Source organism: Herpailurus yagouaroundi, unplaced genomic scaffold, assembly GCF_014898765.1.
Source record: "Herpailurus yagouaroundi ecotype Mexico unplaced genomic scaffold, PumYag 437, whole genome shotgun sequence".
In the NCBI taxonomy this organism is placed as follows: domain Eukaryota; kingdom Metazoa; phylum Chordata; class Mammalia; order Carnivora; family Felidae; genus Herpailurus; species Herpailurus yagouaroundi.
In genome coordinates this window covers 801,974-820,353 of record NW_024412654.1, presented here as the reverse complement: position 1 = coordinate 820,353, position 18,380 = coordinate 801,974, and the positions used below count along the sequence as shown (strand labels likewise).

The window sequence follows — 18,380 nt, the reverse complement described above, 5'->3', positions numbered from 1 at the left end:
GGGGGGGCCCCGGCTGGGGGGACAGCCCCAGCTGGGGGGACAGCCCTGGGGGACACAGCTGGGGGCCAGCCGGGCGGTGCACGGCTGGGGGGATAGCCGGGGGGAGACACGGCTGGGTGACAGCCGGGGGGATGTGACTGGGGGGGTAGCGGGGGATGACATGACTGGGGGGACAGCCCTGGGGGGCACAGTTGGGGGCCAGCTGGGGGGTGCATGGCTGGGGGGCCAGCCGGTGGTACATGACTGGGGGGACAGCCAGGGGGGATACAGCTTGGGGGCTGTGGGGGGGGCACAACTGGGGTGACAGCCTGGAGGGGGGCACAGCTGGGGGGACAGCCTTGGGGAGGGGACATGCATGTAAGGACACCCTGAGGGAGGGACAGCTGTGGGGACAGTCTGGAGGGGGACATGACTGGGGGACATGACTGGGGGACAGCCCAGAGGGGCACATGGCTGTGGGGACGCCAGCACCCGCCCATGAGGCCCGTCCCGCCCCGCCAGGGCTCCCAGGGTGGGGTGCAGCCACGCCGGCCTGCCACGCACCCTCAGGGCAGTCCGGGGCGGGGGTGGGGGGCCCCTAGCGCTGCGTGTACTCAATGCTAGCCCCCGTCATGGGGCAGGGACGCTGGCCCCACAAGGACACAGGCAGGACACCGTGGGCCTGGTCTCCATCCAGGGACTTGAGCGGGCCGTGGTGAGGGGGCCCGCAGACAGTCGCGACCCCCCCAGGTGTCCGCGGGACGGAGGCAGCTAGTGCTCCCAGAGCACGGGGACTCCCCCAGGGCCACCGCTGCCTCCCCACCGCGCTCACCTGCACTTACGCGTCTCGCCCGTCGCGGACACGCACAGCTTGCGAGTTGTTTGAATTAGAAGCGTGCCGTGCATGCCGCTCCTGTCGGCCCAGCACAAACCTGCATTAAAATCATCTCCTTTACTCACAGCGCGACCCACCCCCCCGCCCCGACACAAAGCCCGTGGAAAACACTGAGCACACAGAAGGCGCCGTCATCCAGCACAGGCCCGGCGCGACAGCTGGTGAAGCGGTAAAACCCGCGTCTACCGTGTGGGAGCGCGTGACCACCACCTCTGTCCGGGGGCTGCAGCTCCCGGGGCCCTCCCGCGTCACCCCTTCCCCTGGGGACAGGCCACATGTCACCTGAGGCAGGCTGCCCTCACACGCGGCTCCTTCCACCAAGCGGAAGTTTCCGACGCCGTGGGACCGCGGCTTTTTTCGGGACTGCGCAGAGGAGCCACGCCTCGGGGACCCTGCCGTGTGCTCCTCCACGGGTGGCCCTGGTGACTGTCACGTGCTTCTGCTCTCCACGCCCCCTGCCCTGTCTCTTGTTCTCGCTGAAGCCAGTTTCGGGTGGGTTTTCTGTTTCTTGCGACTGAAGGGGTCCCGACCTGGCGCTGGCCCGAACGCTTGCCGCGTGCACCATGGGGACCTGCTACCCTAAGGTACGGGGTGCTGGCGGCGGTGGGGGGCGGCGTCTCGACAAGGCTCCATCCACGGGAGCTGGGCTTTCTCGGCACAGGGCTTCGTCCCCAGCCCGCCCTCAGCCAGCATGCAGACAGCCCCTGCTCGGGACTCCCCTCCGTGGGGGCAGCGAGGGTGCTGCCTGCCAGCCCCTCAGCTGAATCCTCGGCCAGCCCCGGGGCCTGAGGCCAGGGCATCCCCACAATCCTGAGCGGCCAGATGCTGAGCAAGCCAAATGACACAGGAGTAGAGAGGAGCAGACGAGCATCCCGCCCTCACGGTTGACAGGGCAGACGGACAGCCGGCCCAGGACACCTGAGGAGGGGTCTGCAGGGACTTCCAGGAAAGTTTTCTCTATTCTTGAACAGAGACAAGACGCAGGAACATGTTTGTTCTAGCCCGTGGGGAAGTGGGCCTGTGATGATGTGATACCCGGAGCTGCTGCAGCCACGTTGTGACCATGTGGGGAGAAGCCCGACTTTCTGGATGCGGCAGAACAGAGAACTGGGGAGAGCCTGGGTCCCTGACTCTGTCAGCCGCTGCCAGTCAAACCACCGTGGACCCTGACTGCAGACTTGTGCTGTGAGGTCAGGGATCTCATCATCATGCAGCCACTTCTGGCTGAGTTGTTGTCTCGTCTGAAATTGTTGTCATCGACAGAGAACATCCGCTCTCTCTAGGGGGACCCCACTCCTCCCTGGAGTGTCATCCAGCCCGTGTACCCCAAACACTGTCACGCACAGTCAGGCGCCATGGCCACCCGGCTCACCAGCGTCCCCGAGTGCCTCTCTGCACGCAAAGCAACGCCAGGTGCTCCCACGCGGAGTCGCCAAGAGCAGGAAGCCTCTTTTTAGAGCCCCGGGCTACCATGGAGGCAATCTGACCACCACGCGTTGGCGCTCTGGGGGCCGCTGGCGGCCGGCCTACAGGCTCGCGACAACCCCCACGCGGCACCAGCCTCTGCCAGACCCCCCGCAAAGCCCCGAAGGCCCTCAGAGCCCGTCCCCACACGCCCCGTCCAGGTCCGGCCTCTGAGCCCATGAATGGGAATGTAGCTTAAGTGGGGAATCCGCTAAGCACACGGGCGCCCGGCCCATGGGGTGGGAGTTAGCGCGAGTGCCTCAGGTCCCCGCGGCAGAGGGCTGGGCTTCGTGCCACGGGGGCTGCGGCTGCGACTTCACACCCCCACCTGGAGCCGGAGAGGCAGGAAATCCTTAACCGCAGAGACGTTTCTAGGAGGATTTATGAACCCACAGAGGAGCGGGGGTGGTGCCGAGGCTCTTGAAAGCCTCTTCCGAGGTCTCGGGGAGAATGCGTGGCGGGCACGTCCCCGCCGGCCTCACAGGAAACGGGGCCGCGGCAGCGACACTAATGGAGATTGATGGGGACGCCCTTCGTGCCGCTGGAGGAATAACCGCAGGACGGAGAGGGAATGAAGTGTGGCGTCCCTCCAGGGGGAGCAGTGGGCTTCGCCTCCTGACATCGGGACACGTCCGTCTCCGCCGGAGGCGCCGCACGCACCCGGGAGGCTGCACCTTCGGAAGCCATGACGGATGCTTCTGGGAACAGCCGTCCGGAGGCTCTCGGAGGTGGGTCACCCGAGGAGCATCTCCGCCTCTTGGTGGACGCCTTCCTGCTCGCGGCACTGGCCCGCTGTGTGTGACCCGCTCCCACCCCCGTCCCACCCCCCTGGGAACGCCAGCAGGGACACGGAGTCCCGGACGAGCGAGGCCGCACCCCTGCTGAGGGGACACAGAGGCAGAGCGGCCCCCGCGAAAGCAGCACAGGAAAGCCTCTTGTCTTGAGGTCCTGTCTTCCCCAGACCGAGTCCATCCATCCGTCCAGGCAGCTGGCCGTGAGACCTTCCAGAAACCTGTATGTGTGTGCCCACACGCGTGCACACATACGCGACACGCACACAAATTCACGTGCACACACACACACACCATCTCCCATAGAGACCCAGGCACACACCACGGAGACGGGCGGCCCGGGAAGGACATCAATGGCTCGTATTTATTCGGGGTGCCTGTTGGCGGAGTTGAGCGCACACACAGACCACACTCGCTGCCGCACGCACCCAGACCCGAACGTGCACGGTCAACGCAGCCCCAGGACCTCCGGCCGTCCCAGCTGTCTTCGGACAGACAAGGTCCCAGGGCCAAGACGCAGCCCGTGTCCCCGGCTGCGGGGCACAGGCTCACCTCGCCGTGTACTCACAGACGGACGGACAGGCACGCCGCCCTCAGACCTCACGGCAAAGGCTTTGGAGGCTACAGACTCGCACGCAAACACCCACGTGTCAGAAACAGGACACGGGACACACAGAGACCCCTCCCACGCCTCTCCTCACACCAGGCGGGGGGGGACGGTCACAGGGCTCGTGGGGTCACCACCCGGTACCCTGACGGGTACCCTGTGGCAGCCTGGAGGTCTTCACGCACCCGGCGAGAGAGCCGGCTGCGGGGTCACCGAGGCCTCTGCAAATCACTGGGTCACAGGGAGTGTCACCGAGGTCTCGGTGAGAACACGTGACGGGCACAACCCGGCCACAGGAAACGGGGCCGCGGCAGCGACACTAATGGAAGTTTTGGAGGACGCCCTTCGTGCCGCTGCAGAAATAGCCGCAGGATGGAGAAGAAATGAAGTGTGGCGTCCCTCCCGGCGGAGCAGCGAGCTTTGCCTCCTGACACGGGGACACGTCCGTCTCCGCCGGAGGCGCCGCACGTACCCGGGAGGCTGCGCGAGGCTTCAGCGCCCAGATGCACAGTCTCCGGGGCCTGTGACCTCCAGCCCATCCAGTCTCTCCCTCAGACACCCCCAGGGGCTCGGACCTGCCAGGGGCCAGGCGCAGAGCGAGGGCCCCGGGCGGGCAGAAGGGAAGCGTGTCTCCTTCGGGAACTGACGGCCTGGTCAGGATGCCGCCCGGCCTGCATTTCCGTGCTCCCCGGGGAGGCAAGGAACCAGGCGTCTCTCCCACGGCGCACCCCGCACGCTTCCGTGACGACGCCCTGGTTTTCCCCGTCTCCTTGTCTGAGACCCCTGCCCCCTCTCACAGACCCTAGACACTCAGAGGGGCTGGGGGACCAGGCGCAAGGTACTCTGGTTCTCCGTCCACTAGATACGACTTATTAGAGTCGACAGCCAGGCCGTTCGCAGCTTAGTTAATATGCACGAAGGCTCTGCAAACACATTGGGGGGGGATGGGGGGGCATTACTGCACACGATGTAGGACAAGCTCGGGCACGGCCACTCATTTTTATGATCCTGTTTAATTTGGATTTGCCAGTCTCCCTTTTATTATCCCATGGGCCAGTCTTAATAATCAAGATCTATGTTATGTGCTTTGTGGCATGATTAAAGCTGCTGCTTAATTAGAAAAGCTACCTACCTCCAGACAAAGAGAAATCAATAACATGTCTAACGGGAGAAAGCGGGTGAGAACTTTGCTTTGAGAGTGGACGGATCTGTCGGGCACGCGTGCACACACGTGAACACATGCAAACACAGGTGCACGTACATGTGTGCACACAGGCACACGTGCACGCAATGCACACGACACGTGCAGACACGTGTACGCGTACACACAAATACATATGCGCACGCACATGTGTGAACACACAGGTGCATATACACGTGTGCACACAGGTACACGCGCACAACGCACAGGCATGCACACACAGATGCACACAGCACATGCAGGTACACGTGCACACGTACACACACAAATACGTACGGACACACATCGACACATAACACGTGCACACGCACACCTGCACACACATTAACACGCATACACGTGCACACACAGGCACACTTGCACATGCGTTAACATACACATGCGTGTACACATGCACAGGTACACATGCACACAACATACATGGCACGAGCAGACACGTGCACGCGTATGCACAAATACATATGCGCACGCACACCTACACACAGACACACATGCACACGTGTGAACACACAGGTGCATGTACACATGTGCACACGGGTACACGCACACAACGCACAGGCATGCACACACAGACGCACACAAATATGTATGGACACACATCGACACATAACACGTGCACACACACACCTGCACACACATTAACACGCATACACGTGTACACACAGGCACACTTGCACATGCGTTAACGTACACATGCATGTACACATGCACAGGCACACATGCACACAAACGTACACCCAGTAACACATACACACACGTACCACGCACGTGTACGCGTGCACACACAGGCACACGTGGGTAGGCACACGCACACGTGCAGACACACGTACGCGCGCACGCACACACACTCCCACATCCCACGTGTGTTTCTAGCGGCTGCACCTGTCAGAATCCAAGAGCAAGGCCGTTTCTCATTGGACGGATGGGCCCCACGGGGCGCAAGGCCATCTAGGGAATCGAACTCTGAAAGCTTAAAACGGGCATAGACTGAATTGCACTCATGTACTCATTCGCTCGGTCGTCCGTAGACATTTGGTGAGGGCCTACAGGACGTCAGGTGTGGCTCCCGACGCATGGCCACATGGAAGGTTCCCGCAAACAGCGCCTGGCCTCACAAACCCAGAACTCGGCACTCTGCAGCAGCCCGCCCGGCCTTCCTCCGTGGGCTCGTCCGTGTGTGACTCCCTCCGACCCCTGCTGCAGCGTGTCCGGCCCCGGCTGGCACGTCTCTGTCTGAGCGTTCGCAGGCCTGGCCACGGGGCGCCCTGAGCGACCACGTTTGGGCTTCAGGACCTGCAGACTGCTTATATGGCAGCTCACGGGCCCACACCTGGGCTGGGGTGGAAACCCCAAAAACCGCCCTCTTCACCTCTGCCCTCCTCGAGAGGACGGCCAGCCAATCTCAGGGAGAGGGACACAGATCCCACCCTGGGGGGTGAGGGGGCAGATTCGAGAAGATCCCGTCTTTGGAAAACACAATGTGCCCCACTGGGCTCTGTGGGGACGGTAAGAGCCCGGGGGGAACGCACGCCGCACGACGGGGTTCGGCAAACTCTGGCCCACGGGCCCAGTGCAGGTACTTGACCTTTCCTGCCTTGGTCTCCTGTCTGTAGAGCGTGGGCAATGCCGGTCCTCAAGGCCCTGGCACAGGGCAGCACCAGCAGCACCTTCTTAAACCAACCCCAGGGACACGAGTGGCCCTGTGCTCGCCAAGCTGCACGAGAGCACGAGTCTCCCCTAGACACTATGGCCGTGTCCTAAGCCACGGGTGCATGAGGGCTGTGGCTGCACGCGAGTAACCCCCACGACGCTGTCCCCTGGAGGGGGGGGGGCGCAGCACGTCCAGACAGGCCAGGAGCCGGCAGGACAGAAAGGGCTTCTTTCCGGCTTGTCATTCACACACGTGACCGGGCTGGTCTGTGCGTGTCCCGATCACAAAGCCTCCGCCTTTCTTTTTGGGAAAGAAATGGCTACAGATAAACATGTAAGAAAATGAAACCCACACCGTCTACTTCAGGGAGGCGGGGAGCTGTGCCCTTCCAGTCGGAGTGTCTGTAAAGTCAGGTTTCTATCAACTAAGGCGTATTGTAAATGGCGGCCCTTTGAGAGTTTGCCCTGACGTCTTCTTCTGCGACGTGAGGCTGGCAGGGAGCTGGTCGCTCCTGTCGGTTTTTATTTTGGCAAACGGAGGCTTCCTACAGGGGGAGTCTCTGCCACTCAGGGAGGGGCGGTGGGTCTCAGTCCTCAAAGGGAAACCCAGAGGAGCATCTGCGGCTCAGGCATATCCCAGCAGAGTGAGATGCCGGAGCAAAGCGTTCTGGGGACTCAAGGGTGTGCAGGGATGAGCTAGACGCAGCAGGGAGAGCCCTTTCTGCTTTAAGAAGCAGGAAACAAAATTCCAATTGATTAAGCAAAAGACTTATAAATGTATATGTGTATGCGCTAGTTTACTACAGAGCCTAGAAAACTTTTCATTTGTGTATAATTTATCGCAATGGTAGCTTCAGGAACAGCTGGATCCAGGTGCCGCGACGGTAGCACTGGTACCTGATTCCCCCCCACCTCCCAGCTCTGCCAAGCCCTGCACTGCATTTGCCCTCGGGGTTCACGGGTGGGTTGTGGGAACTCCCAGCCTCCCTTTCATGATAATAAGACGGCTAAGCTCCCCAAGTTCCCATAATTGCAATTTTACTTTGACTGAAAGGCCTGATTTTTTTCCCCAATGGCCTGAGGTAATTCCAAGGTGCACTCTGATTGGATGGGCCCAGACCATGTGACCGCCCCAGCCAGTCGCTGAGGTGGTGGACACAATGCTCTAATCACCTTAATCCCAAATCCTGTGATCTGCCCCGCAGCTGGAACAGCAGCTGGAACAGCAAGTTTCCCGCGGGTTCCCCTGTGTGAAGGGGGAGCTGGTGCCCAGAGAAAGACAACGGGATTCCAGGGAGGCAGACAACAGCGTCTGTCCCACATTATCCCGTCTGTCATGTACGTGTCCTGCTCTGACGGTGGATGATGCAGCAGGACCACCAGGAGAGCCTGTCCCCAGCCCAGGGCTGGCCACGGCAGACGGGGTAAGTGTCCTCGACCCCATGGGCTCCCTTGTGGCCACAACTGCCACCAGATGACGACACAGACAAGGACGGGTTTCCTAGAGTCTCTGGTGGCGAAGTCCCCGAGGCTGCAAGTGGCAGAATCACACCGGTGACGTGGGAGGTGGGGGCCGCTCCTACCACGTGCACAGGAAAGGCCTGGCCCTTGCCAGCTCCTGGGAGGTGGCTTCTGAGCCCTTGGGACATCCTGCCTGACGAGAGCGTCGTCGCCTACGTGGGATAGTCTATGCTGCGGCGTGATCTATGCTGGAGCCCTGAGCCACAGCATGGCCAGAATTCTGGGGACAGGGACTGAGGTCGGCCGGCCAATAAAACCCCGGACACCAGGGCTCGAAGGAGCCCCCTGTTGTAATTCTTCATACGTGCGGTCACTCACCATTGCTGGGAAAATTAAGCGCTCCCCTGGCCCCTGCCCTGTTCTCCGTGATGTCATTCTATCCTTTAACGAACCGCATCGGGCGTATAACAGCTTTGCCGAGCGCGGTGAGTCCCTTCAGCGAGTTGCTGAGCCTGGGGTGGCTTCGGGGGGGTCTCTGAAAGGCACCGCGGGTGCCCAGCTCAGAGCCAACAACAGCGCCCGATGCCAGCCGCAGGGTGAGGCCTGAGCGGCAACTTATTTAGGTCCTGCTCCAGAGGTCGGGGCACGCTGGGGGGCGCTCAGGACTACCACGCGCACTCACGCATGTGCACACACACACCCACACGTACGTGTACACACGTGCACACTCAAACACCCACAGCCACACTCTCAGAGCACAGATTGGGTACGTCGCAAACCTGAGTCACTCAAGCCCGTGTCTGTGACTTGGTCACATCTGGACGTCCCCCGCGTCATTCACTTGGCATGCTTCTTCAAACTGGCCCGTTTTACACTTAATTGCATTTTTGACTCAAACAAAGAATGGTTATTCCATCTCACAAGAGGAAAGCCGGCCTTACTCATGCTGAAACGATGGTACCCTCGAACACAAAACTGTTCTCGCCCGTGGCTGGGCCTGGGGCCGCGGGAGCGCGCGCTCCAGGCCTCCGCCCTCCGGGGCCACCCAGGAAGGGGGAGCCTCTCTGGGACGAAGTCACAAGACAAGCAGGAGAGCCGGGCAGTGAGCTGTCACCGTGCGGCTCCAGAGAGCAGGCCGCACCACAGACGCACGGGTTTCGGGAACCGCCCGGCCAGCCCCGCGCAGACGCGCACGCCGACACCCAGCGCCAGCTCACCTGGGAGACCTGCTCTCGGGCACCTCACCCTCGGAGCAACTGACGGGGAGCTGGCGGTCGGATCCCGCTGCCTGGCCTCGAGGGGCGGCCCGGAGGCCACCTCCGCCGTCCCGAATCCGCCGCTGCCCCACCACGCGGGCCAGCGGGCCCCACCGGTAACCACGCCCAACACGCACCTGCCCACGCTTCCTCCCTCCGGGCCCGCCGGCCCTCCCACCTCTCGCGGGGCTTCCCGGGACGGCCTCCCACCCCAGGGCCTCTCGACACAGCCCAGAAATGCTCCCCGCCCCCTTCATGGAGTTTCCTCCAGGGCCCAGGCCCCGCCCATCGCCAGGACCCCCACTCCCGGCCCCGCCCGTCACCACCACCACCCCCTCCCCCACCCCCGGCCCAGCCCGGGGCCTCGGCACCTCCCCGGGGAGTCCGGGGTTCCCGGCCGCCTGCCCCGTTTCTGCAGACGGAACCCCAGAAAGGAGCCGGGCCGAGCCTGCCTTTCCTTTTCAAGACCCAGGCGCCAGGCTGGCGGGACTTGTTTCACGCAATGACGTCCGCTTAATATGGCATTTTGTTCCAATTTCGTCCCCGCCAAGGCACCTAACGAGCATTCAAACAGGATGCAGCGCTTGTAGCCTGAGAGGCCTCAAGGCCAGGCCGCAGCCGGCGACAGATTTGGGGGGGCGGGGGCGGGAATAGTGGACGCCTTTAGATGGTGGGGGAGGGGGGCCCCCACCGCAGCGACGGGACCACAAGCAGCGACGCAAGCCCAAGCCGGCTTTCTTACACCTGCGCGCGTCTGTGTCGACAGAGACACCAGAAGGCGGCGCGGTCGCGGGTGTGGCCGACTCCACGTGCCGGGTCTCGACCCCGTGCCGCCTGCGGGGCCTCGAGCGCACACGTCGCCGTGCTCCGGGGGCCGCAGCTCGCGGGTGCGGGGTGTGCGGGAGCGGTGCCCGGGAGGGGGGCCGCGAACTCACTTTTTGGGCCTGTAGTCCGGGATGGTCCTGTCCAGGGAGATGCGGTCGCTGAGCTGCGCGTTGTACCCGTATTCCTCGAATTTGCTTTCTGTCTCCTGGCTGTCCTCACGCAGGGTGGCCGCCATGCCGCCCTGGCCCAGGCCCCCAGGCCCCTCCACCAGGCCGATGGGCTTGGCGAGGCCTGGCGGGAAACGGGAAAGGAGGGCGGTCAGCCAGGCCCCGGGACCCCCGTGCCCTCCCGCGCCCGCCCCCAGCCTCCGCTGGCGGCCCCTTTCTTTCAGGCCGAACTCGGCAAACCCCCTGCTCGCTGAGGGACCCTGACGCTCGGAATTCAAGGAAAGTCTGTTAACTTTAAAAATTAAAAAAATAAATAAATAAATGCTCGCCGACCCTTGATGTCGTGGGTCTTTCTGACCTGCACACAGTGGGACGCCAGCTGGGTTAAGTACCCGCGGCCTCCTGGGAGTCCCAGAGCCCCCGACTCGCAGGACACCCGCCGCAGGACCCTGCCTCGAGCGCCGAGCGGGATGGAGCTGACCTGGGGGGCCAGGCGGGAGACGCGGCCTCTGGGCGGGGCTGCGGGGCCACCAGGCCTGTGTGCTCGTGCTCGTGGGCTACCGAAGGCCAGGCCAGGGGCTTGTTCTTCTGGAAGGTTCTTCTAAGTGGCCACTCCTGCCAGAGGGGAACGCGGCTCCGAGGGAACCGGACCCCGGCGCAGCACCCACCGCACGCGCGGGGCCAGCACCCTGGCTCTCCGTGGGGCGGCGACCCTGGTCCCGGCCCAGCTGCGCGGACTAGTGCGCAGTCCCGCCTTGGCCCAGATTGCAGACCCCAGGGAGGGCCGGACCCCGAGGCCACACCTCGGGCAAGGGGCTCTTCTCTGCGCCACTGCCCCCCTGAGGTTTGTTACTCAACGAGACCCCCCAGGGGCGCAAACCGAAATCCAAGCCGTACCGCCCTCCAGTCCGGCCCCGCCCCTCCCCTCCCCACGCTGCCACCCTGCAGGGGAGCCCCAGGCCACAGAACCTCGTTTTCCGGAATCCTCCATCATAAACCGGTTAACCACGTAGGACGGAAGGGAACGCATTGGGTGTAAAATTGAAAAATTATGTGACACATAAATCGTTTCCATTTCTTAGCTTAATGTTGTAAAAAAATACATATAATCATGCTATTTTTATTTATTTATTTATTTTTTCAACGTTTATTTATTTTTGGGACAGAGAGAGACAGAGCATGAACGGGCGAGGAGCAGAGAGAGAGGGAGACACAGAATCGGAAACAGGCTCCAGGCTCCGAGCCATCGGCCCAGAGCCCGACGCGGGGCTCGAACTCACGCGAGATCACGCAAGACCTCGCGAGATCATGACCTGAGCCGAAGTCGGGCGCTCAACCGACTGCGCCACCCAGGCGCCCCAATCATGCTATTTTTAAATGTCTGTGCTGCACCGCATTTTCCACCTTCAAAAGTCTGTAAATAGCCACCTCCCAAAGGCAGATGTGCCTCCAAACCTGAGGGGACAGCAGTGTCGCTGCTCAGGGCCAGGCCCAAGGGAGGGGGGGCTGCTGTGGGGGGGTGGAGGACCCAAGGGGGGGGGGCCCCGGGGGGGGGGTGGGCCCACGGTGAGGGCTGGACCGGGCTAGGACTGGAGGAGAGGGAGAGAACCAGCCTGTGGGGTCAGGCCCCGAACACTCACTGGGCTTCTTCACGTCACTTTTCAAAGTCACTTGTAAAAGTGAGACGCACGCAGGTCAGAAGATTCAAACAATGTAGAAAGCTCTGGAAAGACCATTTCCTGCGCCAGCCCCACTCTGCAAAGAACAGCACTTTTCTGGCTTGAGCTCTCCGCTCTGTCCCCGCACATGCGCGGGATCTTATGGTCACTTTCCCCGGACGCCTGCAGGTGCACGGGCGGGGGGGGACGGAGCTGAGTCCACCCACCCGCCCTCCTCCCGTGGTCCCGGCTGTGGCATTATTCTCGGTGATGCCAGGGTTGCCTTTGTGACCTTAAGAGGAATACTTTCGGCTCTATTTCTGGAAGCGTCACTTTAGACAGAGCCTGCCGACTCCCTAGCGGGTTAAAGGAAAAATTAGCATTCTCCCGGAAGTTCTGCTCAACGGCTCTAAGTTTCATTTACACACATATTTCTCCAGTTATACAGACTCCTAACCGTATACGAATAAGCTAGAGGTCCGCGGCACGAGCTGTGCCTCGTTAGCAGCCCCGTATTTATCATGCGCTGAAAATTTTGTCAAGAAGGCCGTTTGCATGTTGTTGTTCTGACAACAATAACAATTTAAAAATAAGACGATGAATAACCCCCCAAAAGAAATAGCTATGCCATCGCTCCCACATCGTCCGAGGTCACTTATGGCATCTAATTTTGTTCGACGAGCGTGACCCAGCCCTCCCTGACTGGTCTGTAGGTTGGTTCTAAAATGAGGAGCGACTCGGAGCCCGGAGCCTGTTTCCGATTCTGTGTCTCCCTCTCTCTCTGCCCCTCCCCCGTTCATGCTCTGTCTCTCTCTGTCCCAAAAATAAATAAAAAACGTTGAAAAAAAAAGTTTAAAAAAAAAATAAAATAAAATGAGGAGCGAGCCCGCATTCGCCACCTGCTCGCTGCAGAGGGGGCCTCAGGCGAGCCCCCCGACCCGGTTTGTGGCCCCCCCCCCCACCGTGAAGAGCTTTCAGATGTCAAGGCGTCATCACTTGCCTTCCAGACGCTATTAATTTCCCGAAATGTGTGCATTTTGGTTGGCTTTAGGCTCGGATCTTGACTTTCTGTCCACTTTTTAGGTAGCAACAATACACAGCGTGTGCCCTGCCGACACAGGAACTCGGCCGGCAGTCCCATGCCACCACGTCCCCGGGCCCCAGACAAGAGCACCTGCTCCGGGGAGGCCGGCGGATTCCAAGGGGAAGGGAGGCAGGAGGCCTGTGACACAGGAGAGCACGTGACCACCAGCGGTCCGTAAAAATCCGTGAAATTTGCACAAGGCGTTCCCACGGTTTTGGTGCTTTTACAGACAGTGAAAGAGGGATGTCCCCGTCAAGAGGGAGCACCCTGAACACCGACGTGGGGTGAGGCGCCAGGGAGCAAGGCCCTGGTCACGTTTCCATCAACCTGCCAGTACACAACCCAGGTTTCCTGTGTTCCTGTCAAAGTCACCTCGCTGGACATGTACCTTTGACTCACTGGCCAGCACCCGTGTAACTCACGTGTGGACGAGCCCACGTGCCACACGCGTGTCCCCGGCAAGGCACCGCCCTCCGTGCTCACCGTCACCAGACGGTCTCGGCAGCAGGCCCGGGGCGGTTTGAACAGCGAAACCAATAAAAGCACGCATGCATGAACAAGAGGCTCTGACAGACCTTGAACAGGACACTTGTCCAGGGTGGGGGCGCCGGGACGGGGCCCTGCCTTATGCCCCCGGGCTGGCCTCAGAGCTCCCGCCTCCACCGCGAAGACGCCCCAGCACTGATTTGGGTAGAAATGAACCCAGACAGTGCCAAAGCGGCATCCCCAAACCATGTGAGTGAGTGAGCCCCGGAGTGTGAGCAGCGCCTGAGCTCCCGGCCGCACCCCTGCCACCCCACTACCTCGGCCCTGGGGGGCAGGGGCTCCTCGGAGGAACGGGGGCTGTATAGTCCTGGGGGCCTGGCTGGGACACAGACAGCAGGGGCCCACGCAGAGCAGCAGGTTTGCAGGTGTGGGGTGGGCGGAGCACTGGCATCTCCAAGAAGCTTCCAGACATGCAGATGCTGCCTTCCAGGGACCCCACTTCTGCGTGGCGCAGGGGCTCCCGGCCTTCTGTGGGGGTAGGTCATGTGCTGCTGGTCCCAGCAGGAGTTTCGTGTGGAACCCGCCTGTGGCTCCAGGTAAGGGTTCGGGGCTGGTCACTTCTGGGCCTCGCCCTGCGTCTTGACCCCTGACCTCTGAGCAGCTGCGGCAGCTCTGAGAGGCTGGCCCTGGGGGGCACAGCTTGGGGGAGACAGTCAGAGCCACCAGCCCAGTTAGGACTCTGCCTGAGCCGGAAGGTCTGTGAGAGCTCCGCCAATTAAAAACCTGCGGATGTGATTTAGCTCTTAAGGAGTCGTGCATATCGGTGCTCCCTGTGGGGTTGCCGGGACTCTCCCTCTTTCTGGGATGCCTGCTGTTGACTCACGTTCTCTCTCATAGATCCTTCTGGAGAGGCAGGGTTGCTTGATCCTCGGGTAACGAGGACAGACGGAACCAGGAGGAACTTGTGAAGATTGAAGGTGGCCTGTCATTACTGGGGGGCCAAGGCCCGAATTCCACTGAACTGACGGCCGACAGCCGGCCGAGGCCCCTGGGGTCTACACCTAAAGACACAGCTCTGTCCTCACATCTCCCAGAGTTCTGGCTTCCGAGCACCCCCACTGGGCCTGGTTGGGGATGGGGGCAAAACGTCCTGTTCCTGCTGCCGCCTCTGGGGTTCATGCTCTCGTTAGCCGGGCCACCAAACGCATGACCCACAGGCCCGGCGGCCATGTGGGTTGAATCATGGCTGGGCCCTGGTGCTCCGGACTCGTGGCCGTGGCCTTATTTGGAAAGGGGTCTCTGCAGAGGTAATTACTTAAGATGAGGTCATCCTGAATTGAGGTGCGTCCTAACCCACTGGCTGGGGTCCTCATAGGAAGAAGGGATTTTGTACACAGACGCACACAAAGAGAAGATGGCCACGGGACGACCGAGGAAGAGCCTGGAGGGACGCGGCCACGAGCCAAGGAACACACGGGGCCACCAGGAGCCGGACGAGGCAGCACGCACCCTGGGGGGAGCCTGCGGAGGGAGCAGGGCCCCGCCCCGCCTGGACCTCAGGCTTCTGGCCTCCAGCCGTCGCTATGTGTGGTGCTTTGTCAGGGCAGCTCCAAGAGACCAGGGCGCAGACCCACCGGTCTGCCACCCAGACCTGCGTCAGCTGGGACAACCGGACACACTGACGGGAGCCGTACATCGGACAGCGCTCAGCGCAGCCCATCTCGGGCCACCCTCCCGGGCAGATGTGGGTGCAGATCACAAAGGCACCTCCTCAACCAGAGTGAGAGGTGGTTTTTCCTGTGAGCAATTTTCCACTTCCTCCTGTAGCGGAATCGGGGCCCCAAACTCTTGGTTCCATCCTTGAATGCGATGTGATTTTGACAACAATGGAAAATTTGCATGCGTCAGCTCGGCCTTTGAAACGTCTGTCCAAGGACTTCACGCAAACAGAAGCCACACCTCCTACCCGTGACTCTGGGACTTCCACAGGTCACAGGCTGGTGGGACAGCTGTCGGTGGTTACACTGGCCAGTGGCCGATGGGGCTTCCTCTGCTCCCCGTGGCGGGCCCTACACCACGTGCTTTTCTCACCGCATTTCCTAGAGGGGACCCCTGAAGCTCACAGTGGCTGCATGGCCTCCTACCCACGTGCTTTAAACTTTAAAACCTGAAAGAAGAACTTTATTTTACTTTCTAAAGTTTATTTTGATTTACTTTCGAGAGAGACAGACAGATGGTGCGTGGGGGAGGGGCGGAGAGAGAAGGAGAGAGACACAGAATCCCAAGCAAGGCTCCTCGCTCTCCGTGCGGAGCCCATCGTGGGGCGGGAACTCATGAACCACGAGATCGTAACGTGAGCAGAAATCAAGAGTCGCACACTTACCTGACTGAGCCACCCAGGTGCCCCAGAGAATTTTAGAGGGAACCAGTCACGGTCACCAACTTTCCACTTTGCCATCGCGGATATTCGTTACAACGACCTGTTCCTATCGGCACCGTTCCACACGGTGCGTCCTCGCCTCGCCTCGCGGCAGCAGGGCCAGGTGCTCTTGGGCGAGCCGCACGTGCGTGAGGTGGACACTCCCCCTGCGCAGTTAAAGAGGCTCCCCCATCCGTGGGGCCGCCCCTCCCCAGCCCTTGGCCCTCCCAGTCGGGCTGGAGATGAGGACGACGGTGCAAACACCCCCGGCCCGCGTGGCGGGAGGACGGAGCGGCTGGCCGTGGAGGGTGAGTCCGGCCATATCACGGCGCCCAGACCGAAAGCAAGTCCTGGCTGCGGGCATCCGGGGGACCCCTTTCACATCCAAGAGGGGCCTGATGCCTTCTCAAAAAGTGAGCTTCCAGCAGGCATTCCGGAACCTTCTTCAGGTCGGCAGGAACCCCACGATGACTGAGCCCTCCCTGGCTTCTCCAGTGTCTCGGGCTCCGGTGACCACGCTGCCCTAGGAGAGGCTCCGCGGGACGTGCCCGCACTCAGTCCTCCGGCTGGAGAAGTCCACATTCTGCTTTTTGCTTCCTTGAAATTATTGCCAAAAGTGTCTCCCCTGTGATCATATGCAAAACTCAATTATAATTAACAATTGCCTTCTGAACCACCACGTAAGAGCCTGTCGAACAGATAGATACACGTTTGCTTGACACGTCCTGCGTGTTTGCACGTGTTTGTTAGCTCGCGTGGCTCCAGCTCTCCCGGGGGCCAGCCCCCTCCCGCACACGGTGTGGTCGTCACCTATGCAGCCCACTGTCCCCACCCAGGTTCCCGCTGGACACAGGGCGGCCGACGGTCGGTCTGTGCCTCAGTGGGTTAAATCGCCGGGAGAGAGCGCCCCCTCCCCTGGTATCTCGAGCATCCAGAACAAAGGGTTTGAGGGCCGGTTTTGTCTACACAGAAGGAGGCCTCCCACTCAGGTGTGCTCCATCCTGGAGCAGGTGGACGGGAGCCCGGCCGGCTCGGGCAGAACAGCCAGCCTCGGCAGGGGCTGCTTAGACAGTGGCTCTCCCGGGGGTCCAGACGGTCGGGGCCTGGGTGGAGGCGACAAAGCTAGGCCCCTGGCCAGGAAAGCGAATTATCAAGGTCGGAGAACCCACAGCTTCCAGAACATTCTCTGCTCTGGGGCTCTCGCTCCGTGAGGTGGGTTTGGCCTCAGAGGCAGGGACCTGGCTTTTTGGAGAAGGAGCTTCCTTCCAACACAGGACTCCTCCCGCTTTATTCTCCCGGGGTCGCCGGAGGGGAGCGCAAGCTCCTGAAGTGCACAGAGGTCACTGTTAGGGAACAGTCATTTCAAGCTCCTGTCATGTGACCTGAGGGAATGCGCTTTCTGAGCACGTGAGGTAATTTGGAAGCCATCGCGGCGAGGAGATGGCTATGCCTGCCCCCCCAAAAGCGCCTACTCATACGTGGTGACCCGTGGGGCCCCGGCCATCAGGGGCGCACTGGGGCTCCCGGCTGTGGGACTGGGGCCGTTGCCCAGACACTTTCTCTCGATTCACGAGACCGGGGACACTGTCCCTCGGCACCCGCGTCACGGGGCCAGGGGTGGGTGCCCCCGTGCTCCAGACCTCACCCAGCCTAAGACCCCAGATCTTCCAGGCTTTCAAGAGAAGGCAGCAGGACAGAGCCACTCTGCATAGCAGCAACCGGTCCGGAAAAACTAGCGGTCCGGAAAAACTAGCATTAAGGTACCAAAAGTCTGTATCTGTCAGCACAGGTGTGGGAGACTACATGACGGCTCCCAAAGATCCCCGGAACCCGTGGCCGCGTCGCCCTGGTGGGAAATGGGTCTTGCAGATGGGATCACCGTCAGGACCCTGAGACACAGAGGGTCCTGGGTCGTCCAGAAGGGACCTACACGCCACAAGATGCCCTTAGAGCAGAGAGGCTGTGGGAGGCAGACAGCTGTTTCTGTGGACGGCCCGGGCACTTCATAAAGAGCCGCCGACATGGAGGCATTGAGAGGGGCTTGGGGCTCAGAGCGAGTCTCAGGGGCACTGCCCCCTGGGGCCCCGGAATTCAACCCGAGAGGTTTCATGTGCAAGCCTGAGCTCCCAGCCCCTTCGGAAGGGTCCAGCCTTACACAGGTGCAGGAGGGCAGCTCCCCGTCCCCCCCCCCCCCCGTTTTGCACGGCTGCCTCGAGGTTGAGAGGTTGTGCCCTGGTTTAGATGGCTGGGGAGGGCGGTGGGTGGAACGGGGGCCCCAGGAGCTGGAACCCACGAGTGTGGCCTTATTTGGAAATGGGGTCTTTGCAGACGTAACTAAGGTAAGGACTTTGAGATGAGACCGTCCGGGATTAAGGTGGGTCCTAAATTCAACGCCAAGTATCCCGATAGTTCAGAGAGGGCTCAGAGAGGCACACAC

General features: G+C 61.4%; 1 protein-coding gene across 3 annotated transcripts in view; it reads right to left on the bottom strand.

Annotated features, from left to right (window-relative positions):
- Positions 1-18,380, bottom strand: part of GALNT9 (polypeptide N-acetylgalactosaminyltransferase 9) — an 86,610-nt gene that overhangs the window by 50,604 nt on the left and 17,626 nt on the right. For all 3 annotated transcript variants that reach the window (XM_040464183.1, XM_040464184.1, XM_040464185.1), the window contains one exon: positions 10,240-10,420. In XM_040464183.1, coding sequence (XP_040320117.1) covers positions 10,240-10,420 — 181 coding nt within the window. The remainder of the gene's footprint in view (positions 1-10,239; positions 10,421-18,380) is intronic.